The sequence below is a fragment of the Saccostrea echinata genome, unplaced genomic scaffold, assembly GCF_033153115.1.
Source record: "Saccostrea echinata isolate AGI-Se365-2 ecotype Australia unplaced genomic scaffold, CSIRO_AGI_Sech_v1 ptg000007l, whole genome shotgun sequence".
Taxonomy (NCBI): Eukaryota; Metazoa; Mollusca; class Bivalvia; order Ostreida; family Ostreidae; genus Saccostrea; species Saccostrea echinata.
Window position 1 is genome coordinate 2,124,362 of NW_026889756.1, and position 11,116 is coordinate 2,135,477.

At 36.7% G+C, this 11,116-nt stretch overlaps 2 protein-coding genes across 2 annotated transcripts; one reads left to right on the plus strand and one right to left on the minus strand.

The window, feature by feature from the left end:
• Nucleotides 1-988: 988 nt before the first annotated feature.
• On the plus strand, nt 989-7,994 carry LOC133180723 (cytochrome P450 4Z1-like). Its single transcript, XM_061315192.1, has 5 exons — nt 989-1,073; nt 5,472-6,164; nt 6,804-6,905; nt 7,052-7,231; nt 7,483-7,994. The coding sequence occupies exons 1-5, from the start codon at nt 1,017-1,019 to the stop codon at nt 7,822-7,824; spliced, it is 1,374 nt and encodes a 457-aa protein (XP_061171176.1). The 5' UTR covers nt 989-1,016; the 3' UTR covers nt 7,825-7,994.
• Nucleotides 7,995-8,438: 444 nt separating this feature from the next.
• On the minus strand, nt 8,439-10,460 carry LOC133180607 (F-actin-monooxygenase mical1-like). The gene is made up of 6 exons (XM_061315081.1): nt 10,451-10,460; nt 10,117-10,230; nt 9,698-9,796; nt 9,042-9,556; nt 8,628-8,833; nt 8,439-8,537 (listed from the first exon to the last, which is right to left on the minus strand). Exons 1-6 carry the CDS (start codon nt 10,458-10,460, stop codon nt 8,459-8,461), a joined length of 1,023 nt encoding a protein of 340 aa, XP_061171065.1. The 3' UTR covers nt 8,439-8,458.
• Between the last annotated feature and the right edge of the window lie 656 nt (nt 10,461-11,116).

Here is an 11,116-nt window from a genome sequence, read left to right on the forward strand (position 1 = left end):
GACAGGAAAACACCAGTTGAGCAAGCTGGGTCATAGAGTCTGGCGTTCTTTATTTTAGCGGATGCCATAAATTGAATGGTGTAATCTCTGATTCTTTCTTCACCACAACTCAGCATGACGTCAAAGGCATCATCTATCTCCCAACCCTGTGGCGGAGAACAGAGCTCCTCGTGTGTCGACTGCCTCAGTAGCGGGTATGGAAAGACTAATTCTGGCATTCCAAAAGAACTGTTCATCACTTGGTTCATGAAATACAGTTTTTCTGATTTGTCAAATGGGTAGAAATGCACAATGACTTTGTTTTCGGTTATTCTCTGATCCACAAAGAGGCCAAGGAGCATGTCCGCCGAGATGAAACTGCAATAGAGTTCGGGAATCTTGTTTTTGATGAAAAAATCAGAGAGGATTTTTCTTCCCAGAATTTGAACTGGACTTGGCGTTCCCGGAACAGCAATGTTGAGGTAGAACAATCCCTGGGGCAGCTCAAAGAAACTAACATCTATCCGAGTGATTGGCCTCCGACATACTTCATCCCAGCTCGCTTCTCTCTTCATGGCAACCCCAGGTTCGATTTTCTGCGCCTTATACCTGACGATCTCGTCTCTGATCGTTGTCAGAGTTTTCTTGTCCCCCACACTCCGTTCGGATTCTATCAGCGCTTGATTAAGAATATCCTCTGCCTTTTTCCAATCCCCTTTGGAAAGGTTAATCCGAATGTCAGTAAACATTTCCCGAATTTTCTCATCGTACATATTCTTAAAAATTCCATCGTATGTTGTCACGACTTTTGTAGATTTTAATGCTGGGTCCTTCTCCATTATTAGTGTAAAACTTCTTACCCTAGTGTGTCCTAGTGGTTGGAAAGGTGAATTATTGATAGCATCTCGCTGTACTTGAGAGATAAGCCACGTTTAGTTTGGAAATTCTGATAACGCCGCTATCTGAAATGTGGCCGTGTTTAAATGACGAGATAATGAGGGTCACTCAAGTGTAACATAAACACGTGTAATGCCAGCATGATCATTACCGCAGCACAAGTCCTGTTGATCATCGTAAGATGGGTATTTCATTTGGTATGTAAACATTATTTTCGGTAATTTAAGCAAATCCTTTGGATAAATGACATACATCTTAACAAAAAGGGAATGTTATATGAACAGTATTGCAGTCTCCATATGCATTTTATAAAATGTGTCATCTTTCAAGTTATCAAATACAGTTGATATTTCAAACGTAGTAGTGGCCTGAGACCACTACAATGTCCCATTTTTGATACCCCTCGAAATAGAACATGTGTACTCCAAGGTTCGTGTAGTTTTCTATTTGGTGATGTCAATCTGCCGCTGGAAAATAATATTACTATCTTTATTTATGTGCAGAAAGATATTGTAGCAACAAGGATGTAAACATATCGATTTTTGTTGTTGTGTTTATGCACTGCTTATCTCTGCTTTTAACAGTTTAAGCTTAATATGATTATGTACATGATGTAGGAGCAACATCTTAAATTTTCCTTTGTAGTAATATTCTTCAGAATTACTTTGAAATGTTTATAGTCTATTTTCAAAAAATATTATGTTGTGCAATTTTTCTTCTCGCATTGATTATTTCTAATTTCATTATATTCAAGTTCTTGTATATACAAGTGATATATATTAAACATGTTAAACTTCATACTTTATTTCCCTGCATTAGGAATACAATCCGTCAAATGTATTTATTCATTGCACAGTACAACTTTATAAGGGTACATTATTTATCAGTTAACTTACAAAACAAATGAGAAGACGGGTTTGTTTATGTTTCTATTAATGTGCATAGCTTCAATGCTAGTAAATGTTCTGGTTGACTGTCTTATTACAACTCTCGTGTATATGAACAGCCATTTAAGTGCCTTCAACAGGTTGGAGAGAATGCTCGAAATAGGGTATTATCAGAGAAATCGCATAATACATGTAAATTGTCCCCGATATCGGAATGTCATTGAATCAGCGAAATCGGGTATCCCGTGCAACTTTTTGTAAAAGCAAGAAAATAAAGCAAAGGCGCATGATGTCAGTTAGTGTTACTTGTACATCAGTGTCTTGGGGGTTTATTTTCATTGAACCTAATTTGCAGGTTAATCTAAAGAATTCAAAATGACACGACTAACACATCTGGGGTAGCATTGAAGTCACGACAGCGTCATTATTTTTCAATGCCATTACCAAAACCAAATGATTACATTTTTTTTTACTTTATTTTCTACTGATACATTCCCCAAGCTTCATTTCTAATTTTGTGAATTATTCACAAAGTGTAGAACTTTTAAGAAATTTATTCTATACCTTAAAATGTATGGTGTCCCCTTCCCGCTAAAAATCAGACGATGCTAGAAACAATTACAATGTAGTATTGGTTTCCTATCGATATAAAATTATACAGGGACATTCGTAAAGCAGAAAAATAAAAGATTTTATGCATAGACAAGTGGGTTATGTAAGATTTAAAGACACGCATATATAAAAATCAGATTTTATTATCGGCGGAAGAAGCGATAGATCTTTATGCTTTGATAGAAAGAGCACATCTAAAAATGGTTTAATGTTTCTATTGAATAACACCTAGTATTAAGTTATTAACAAAAAACCTAATTTTATAAAACACACTGCCTTATACTCAATCACATTTTTATGTTTCATGTTGTTTTTTTTTTTTTGGGGGGGGGGGATAACTTCTCATACGATATTCATTAATGATTCTTAAGTTTACACTCCCCCCCCCCCTCAAAATGGGATTGCGAAAGATACATAATTTATGCAAATTGCCACTATCCTATTTTTCTATACTTCAAAATATTTATAAGAATATATTATCTTAGTTACATGTAATATTCCAGTAAATCAATTTATTCATCATACAATGTTTATAAATGTAGAAGCACAGCCCTCACACTCTTTTTTTTCTGAGAATATACTTTTGCTGTTAATTCTGACCAAAAATATTTATTCAAAGGAAACCCCCTCCCCTCCCCCTTTTTTTTAGTTTTATCTACGCAGCCCATGTAATTGATCTATATATTTATTTATTTTTAAATAAATTTATTTTTTTCTGCCTGTCAATTTTTAAACCTAACCCTTACAAAAATTCTACTTGTCAAAATTTCACTCCACCTCTCGAAATAGCTTCTTTCGAGTTTAGCGAGTTTTTATTTAGTGTGTGCGAGCGTGTAAGCCCCCCCCCTCCCCCTCCCCCCCCCCCCCCCCCCGGCAGAGACTTTTAGAAATTCAAAATGCAAAATACATCGGTCTCACGTCGGGAATGTCCGGTCAACAGAGGATTCTTACTACTCCTAGGCTGCAGGCACCTGTATTTTATGACCTGTCACAAATATGATATTTTATAAGAATTTTGCGATCAATTACTGTTCATTATCTTTACGTTGTTTATGTACAAATACAAGATCTAACACGTTATATCGTTCTTCAACATGTGAGGGTGGGGGTGGAGCTACATGTAGCAATATAATTGACTACTCTCCTAAAAGTCTTTGACATACAAACATAGAAAAAAATTATTATTGTTAAACCCCTGTCACACCGGGACTGCGTCCTCACGGCGATCGCACGGCGTCCATAATAAATGCAAAACGCCGAGGTGAGCGCAGTAGAGTCTCCTACAGCGCCGTGACAACGCGGCGAGATCTCCTCTGAACGCGGTAGGGTCGCGTAGGGTCTCCTAGAACGCCAGGGGACGGCGCGCACTTTGGGCATGCACAAAGTACGCGCCGTGTGATCGCCGTCTGGTAAGAACGCAGTAGAAACGTAGTATGATCGCCGTAGCAGCGCGGTGAGATCTCCAACAACGCAGTGGGAGCTCCGTACGCACGCCGTGAAGACGCACATGATCGCAGCATGGACGCAGTGATAGTAGACTGCGCTTCCACGGAGACCTCGCCGAGACCTTGGAGATGTCTCGGCGTTTCTATCACGCTTTTACGGCGCTTCTAATGAGATTAATTGTCTTGTGATTTTTTTGACTGCGATTACACAGCGACAACAAGGAGTTGTCACTGCGATCATTGCGCTCCCTTGGCGTTTCTACCGCGAACGTTGGCGATCACAATGCGCTTTCACGGCGTTGTTAGAGCGTTGTCAGCCAGCTCACAAAACAAGAGCAATGGCCTCATATTTGATCAGCAATAATTCTACCGTATTTGTTGCACTCCTGGCCAGGAGCATGGGAGTAGAATTGGGAAGTAAAAATTATACCAGAACCTGTTCTGTTGTTTCAGTGGAGTTGCGGTGGAATTACTTAAATTTTATAACAACTTTTTAGTGTGTTTATTTTTTACATTCATAATAAAATCAATGGAAAAACACATCTGAATTGATATAATTGAAAAAAAAGAAGGGTTTTAATTATAAAACTAACAGTAATTTAGTACTAAATTATTCAAATATATCATTTTTTGAAGTATTTTCGTTATGTGACTCGAATCTTTAAAAATAAATGTGTTACACTCCTGAATATATATCCATAGTGAAGAACGCATCTTTGACGTATTGTGAACACAGCAAGCGCAGTGAGAACGCCGTGAACGCGAGATGACAACTCCTAACACGCCGTAAAAGCTCCGCGGAAGCGCAGTCAATCGCGAAGAGATCTCCGTTGGGAACGCAGTAGCCCGCAGCGAGAACGCCGTAGAAACGCGTGGGTCGCCGTAGGGACGCCGTGACATCTTCACATTGTAAAAATTTTACAGAAATTTGTGTGATTTCCCTGCGATTCCACTGCGATTTTAACATTTTTACAACACCGTAATGACTCCGTGTGGACGCAGCTTGGTGTGACAGGGCCCTTAAAAATTCGGGAAAGTTGGAAATTTCCAGATTTGAAAATAATATTTCGTTGGAGGGGGTGTGTGTCTTCAAACACTATTGATAAGGGAAAAATGAAATACATTGGTATGGGGGAATTTGACTATCCTACAAAAAAGTGGGGAAAGCAAATTAGGCAATGTTTATTAATGAATCTTTTTGTGGTATAAATTTACAGTTAATCATTATGTTTTGGAAAAATTAGAAGGGGGGGGGGGTCATACTACTTGAAAAGTTCGTGTATTGGTATTGGTATTTAGTTCTAGTTCGAAATATTTTATCCATTAAATAGTTGATACATTTTGTAATGAATTTGATTTTAAGCAAAATATAAATATGAAAGCAAATAATATATTATATAATATTACATTTTTATACACATATAAATATATTACATATATTATACACACATATTAGGATATGAAAGACAAATCTTTCCCTTCGCTTCGTGTTGACGACCTTTAAAAATTGCTTTCATGCATTGGTACTTTTTTATTCTTTGCGTCTTTTTGCTGCTGAAGGTTCTGTATTACTTTTAAATGCTAAAAAAACCCCGGTAGCAATTAAGTGATCTTTACTGTCCACTATAAATCTGGTTTTTATTTTAATCAGGTTCCTCTCACGAAAGGCTACATACCAGAGCCGGGGAGATTCCTCCGGACTTTACTAACCCTGACGTTCCATGGTGACAAACTAAAGAAACTCGAGTTCCTTACGGAATACTATTTCTACTATGGACTGTTCAAGTTTGATGCCAAGATTTACATTTTTAATCCGAAACTAGCACAGCATGCTATATATAAACTTGAAAAGGGAGCGGAACATTATTTAGAAAATTCACCTTTAAAGAACACGTTCCTTGGATCATCACAGAAAAGTCCCGAAACAAGGCGCGCTATAGCGTCATTATTCCGAAAAACTTCAATTGAGGAACGCGCTGCTATAATGATAAGCGACATACAGAAAATGTGTACAATATTCAAGAAAGATCCGAAGGGCATCGTAAACGTCACACAATGGACTCTTCGGATGGCATTGGACATTGTCGGCCATGTCTTACTTGAACTTGATCTTAACGGTTTGGAAAAGAAGCAAGAGAAAATGATTTCTTCGATGTTGACGATTTTGCATAGATGTTATGCCATGGGAGAAATATCATCAGACAGTAAAGAGTTCTCTGACGCAAACGAAGAATTTGATGCCATCACACAAAGGGTTTTAGAGGAAGCACTCAGCATTGATAACGTCACAATTAAGGGAAAACGACTGGTCAACTCACTGCACGACGCATGCGGATTCAGCGAAGTAAGTATAACATCTCATGCGTTACTTTAAGTTCAGTAACGTGTACATGGCAAAATCTGTATCACACTCCATATCAACCCGAGACTCCAATATCAGCCCGATAGCTCATTTTGATCAAGGGTTGATACTAGTATGGGGTGTGATACAGATTTTTACATGTATTGTTGGGTTATTTTTATGTATTTGAAAATGATGTCAACAAGTCATGTATAAATGTACCTATAAATGTACTTTTAATAATTTCATGTGTCTTTTTTTTGTTGAATTTCCAACATTAATTAGTCCAATGATAATACATTCAGCGATAAGAATAATGAAAATAATTATAATTAAACAAAATAATTATTTTAAATGATATGAAATTAAATTGGAATTTTAATAAACCTCAAAAACAATAGAAAAGGATCCGATCGAGGTACTCCGAATGAAAAGTACAGAGGTGTTCCAGGAAAGGTGTATTAAAGAGTGAAATAAATGGTGATGAAACAGGGTGATGATACAGGGTTCGTGCCTGTGTTCATATCGGGGATGCAAAAAACCTGTATTATATAACAAATATCTAATAAAGTTTTTTTTAAAAATAAAATGTGATACTGAAATGTGTTCATCTTTCAATTTTTTTTCCTTTCATCTGCTCAGGCCAAAGACAACATGAAATTGTTTTTGATGGCGGGAACCGAGACCACCGCCTCTACTATTCCTGTGGTGATGTATCTATTGGTCAAATACCCACATATACAGGTAGAAAGATCAATAAAACTAACCAAGAACAATTTAAAACATTTCAAATCGCTCATAAAATGTGCCTTTGTTCTCAATACTAGATAGATATGGTGTTATTTGTCAGTTTTTATGTATACATGTAAGTTCTTTTGAACATAAAACAGGAAGAGTTACGACAGGAAGCGGAAGAGCTCCTTGAATCTTTGGTGGCGGATCCCACCACACCTTTACCTAAGACAGAGAGCGTACTGACCGAGGTGCTCCGATTGTACCCGATTGCACCGTTTATCAGCAGACAGAATTACGAGCCGGTAACTCTCGGTGACGTCAACCTGAAACAACATGTAAGTTTGACTGACAAACAATAATAAAAATATCCCTTTCCCTGGAAAACACTTTAATCCAGTCCTTAAAATAATGATTTTAATATTATATCTATTCAGTGATAAACTGAAGTCTTACAATTTTTATTCACTTGAGTTAATATAAGGCAGTGCTTAGCCTTCTAAAAATCAGTGATTGATGGAATTAATGTACATTTTTGCATATATTTACATGATACATCCACCCCTCATGAATTCACACTTCATTTTAGGCTGACGTCATCATATTTACTTGGGGAATTCATCGCAGCCCGCATTATTGGGATAAAGCAAAGGAATTTGTTCCCTTCCGATTTCTAAACACAAGCAAAACTTCCGGAAATATGTTCATTCCGTTCGGTGCAGGTTCTCGAGTGTGCATTGGACAGCATCTGGCTTGGCTGGAACTGAGGCTCGCCGTAGCTATGTTGTTATATCAGTTTAAGTTTGAGCATGCGCAGGAGACACCAGAACTGAATTTTGTGGTAGACTGGGCGCATGCTGTTGTGCATCCAGATAAAGACATGATCTTTAAAATTACACCAACACAGAACGACCCCATCACGCTCTCATGACATTATATAGTGATAAAATATTGTTATCGTGTTATTTTGATGATGTCAGTGTTTGCTCTTTTTGAGTTTATTGTCTATCTGAATCAGGATTTTGTTAATAAGCGTTTGAATTGTGAACAGTACATTTAGAGTCAGATTTGATTTAAAAAAAAATACAGCATTTGATGCCACATGACTTGTTCTTATGTTTCTACAAAGTTACACTCTTTCAGATTGGCACAATTCCCAAAGCTTTATGAAATCCATTGAAATCGGTATACCGAAATAAAGATAATGAATTCAATTAAATTCTTAGACCGACTCTCTTGTTCTAAAATATACCCTTAAATATATTTAATATTGAACTGTTTGAAAGGAGCTATGTATATGTGCAACATTCTTTCGTGTGTAAACTTGTGTAAACTTTGCAGAATAGGATATAGAGAATTTTTAGTAAAGAAACTCCGAAAAAGAAAAGACATTTTCATTTATTTTCAATTTCATAATTTAAAACACAACATATAAAACATGTTAATAAGATGTTCAATTCAAAACCCTCACTATAACAATACAAAGAGGAAAAATGTGTCTTCACTGGACGGATTTTCACTTGAAAATAAAGCCTGGTTCACAGTTTCAGTAAAGTTTTACAGTTCTATAATTCTGTATTGCACAAATGGCGCACCATATCGGGGGTTTTTGTTTTGGCTACGAGATCACTCCAATTGTTATATCTGAAATACACCAAAAAAAGGACTGATCAAAATATAAGTGATAATAGAAATAAAGCAACTATCGATAATTAATGGACATATTCAACAAACCTGGTTTTCGGGTCTACCGTCATATTGTTGTAATCACTGCACACGGAGGCAGCCATACAGGAACTCAGAAGACTGTATATGGTTTCTCTTTCTGCTAAGACCTCAAGTGGCGACATCTCACCGGAAGTCCATTGACGAATCATCCACGCAGCGTCATACGACGAGAGGAAGCCTCGACCACATCCGGTTCCCAATGGCCAGAAAGGCTTTTAAAAAACGGTTATGAATTGTGAATTTTTTTAAATAATGAGGACATTTTGAGAGTTATTTACAATCAAACTAGTAACTTAAAAATTAACTCCAAGAAATAATGCTCATACATATTTTTTTTTCCTTTTTAAAGAAGGCTTGAACTCCATATCAAGCGTTAATACCTTCAGAAAACAACCAATAAACATTTAACATTTTACTTACCTCTAACAGGCTATCCCCTACAAGTCCCATTAACAGTTTGTGTCCGTTCCTCACCAGAACACGTGACGCACTCTCAGAATAATACATGGCAGTAAAATCAAAGATGGCAACGTCAGGTTCACCTCGATAATTGGTTTCACATTCTAGATCCGGAAGTAGACCGTCTGTACACACTTCCGCTACATTACAGGCGAATTTGGTTAGTTTTACTTTGTCTATGTTGTCCGGAGCTAATAATGCCTTTGCATTTGGTTGGTTGGATTTTAAAACGCCATTTTTGAGTAAGCTTTGTTTTAAAGCAGTCATCACAAAATAATGTGTTTCGCCTTTAAAATAAACACAGTTCTCCAGCAGAATGTCTTTCTTGTTCACCAGATTGTGGAAATGCTCAGGTTTTCCCCATACGGCTAATCCCCCCAGTTCCTGAACCTTGGCCTCTTGGTTTGTATATTTCCGTTTAAAGTTTATGGTAACTGCTATTGCTAGGGGCCCACGTATTTCTTTCCGAACAAAACCTGTAGATAAATTTATATTTTTACTTAATAAAGACATGTACAGTTTTGCACAAAAGTAAACTAGATCTTGGTTATCTGGATATCAATGAAGTGTAATCCCAGACAATGAATTTGTAAAATGTACTTTTATTTCATACACACCCGGTAGCGTTTCGCCTTTTCCGTCTGCTCCAATAATGACGGAGAATTGATAATCAGATAAAGGGTGGTCTTCAGGTGTACACCGACATCGCCAACCCACTGTAAGAAAATGAACAAAAAATACTCATCAGTTTGCATTTCTTGACAACCATGTCTACACTTTAAATTTTCTGAAAACAGTCTCCCAGCACTAGAATGTATCAAAATGTACACAAACATGGTGTCCACAATATTCATTTCATTGAATGATAGATGACAAAATCGTATTATTTCGTCAGAATTTTAATGTAAACGCAGTACTTCTACTTTTAATGTAAACATTCCCTGTCATTTTTTTAACATAAACCTAAGAATTTATAAATGATTTAACTTAATAGAGATCTTGCATTACTGACTCTACACGAATTTGCTGATCTTACCGTCTGCATTATCAACAGGCGGATCCAACAGTCCATCATACGCCACATTTGTGTGCACTTCCACCCCAAGTAACAGCGCAACTTTAAGTAAAATACTTTGTAGTCTCCGGATACCTGATAGAGAAATCAATAGGTTAATTAGGACTGAAACTAAATCATTGCAATGAATACTGGTGTTTGTGAGCAGCTCCTCCCCCACCCCTTTTACATACATCCCGGTCCCAGGGAATTTTTAAAGTTGTTTGTTTTAAATTGTTATAGTTTCAAGATTAAAAAAAATAGAAAAATCAGTGAAAAATAATACTTTTTTATTTAAAAAAACAAACAAACGAACAAAAAACCATGGTGCCCACCATTTGGAAAGGTATACCCCCCTCCCTCAAAGATGAAAACATTTACACTTTGGCAAAGGTGTTTTATTTGTTTTAAAAAATCAAGTGTGTTAATATAACACAATTTTTACTTACTGATGTGACTTATTCCTCCGACACAAAACTTTGAAAACAATTCCTTTGCTCCTAGATTCTTCAGGTCCTCGATGACAAACGGCCAGAGGTGAAGGGTGTTGTGACGGGAAAAAGAACAGCGCTTCTCCATAACAACCACTATGTATCCTAGCAACGCAACTTCAATGGCGGTTCGAAGGCCACATGGTCCGGCACCAATAACTAAAATCTTTAATAAAAAGTACAAGCATTTAGAAAAGAAATATCTCACGAGCTTAAAACATAAAAACTGAAAAGAAATGAGGCAGTAAATCACGAATGCTGAATTTGTACGAACGTCGATGAGGACAAGAGAAATAACTATAAAATAGTCGTAAACATCCGGAAAATCTGAAGACGTTAAATCACGGTGAAAAACTGCAGGAAACAGTTTTTCGTACACTGGATGGAATTAAAAAGTCATGATGGGGTACAACTGGTATTAATACTTTTTTACGACCTTCAATAATTTTTCAATTATGATAAAAAAAACTCAATATTTGATGTATTATTAC

Excerpts from the sequence above, each read along its gene's own strand:
- LOC133180723 (XM_061315192.1), top strand. The coding sequence starts at position 1,017 with ATGATCATTACCGCAGCACAAGTCCTGTTGATCATCGTAAGATGGGTA. Across the intron at positions 1,074-5,471 it reads TAAGATGGGTATTTCATTTG|GTTCCTCTCACGAAAGGCTA; the intron begins GTATGTAAACAT and ends TATTTTAATCAG. Across the intron at positions 6,165-6,803 it reads ACGCATGCGGATTCAGCGAA|GCCAAAGACAACATGAAATT; the intron begins GTAAGTATAACA and ends TCATCTGCTCAG.
- LOC133180607 (XM_061315081.1), bottom strand. Across the intron at positions 9,797-10,116 it reads GCCTGTTGATAATGCAGACG|TGGGTTGGCGATGTCGGTGT; the intron begins GTAAGATCAGCA and ends ATTTTCTTACAG. Across the intron at positions 9,557-9,697 it reads AAAAGGCGAAACGCTACCGG|GTTTTGTTCGGAAAGAAATA; the intron begins GTGTGTATGAAA and ends ATTTATCTACAG.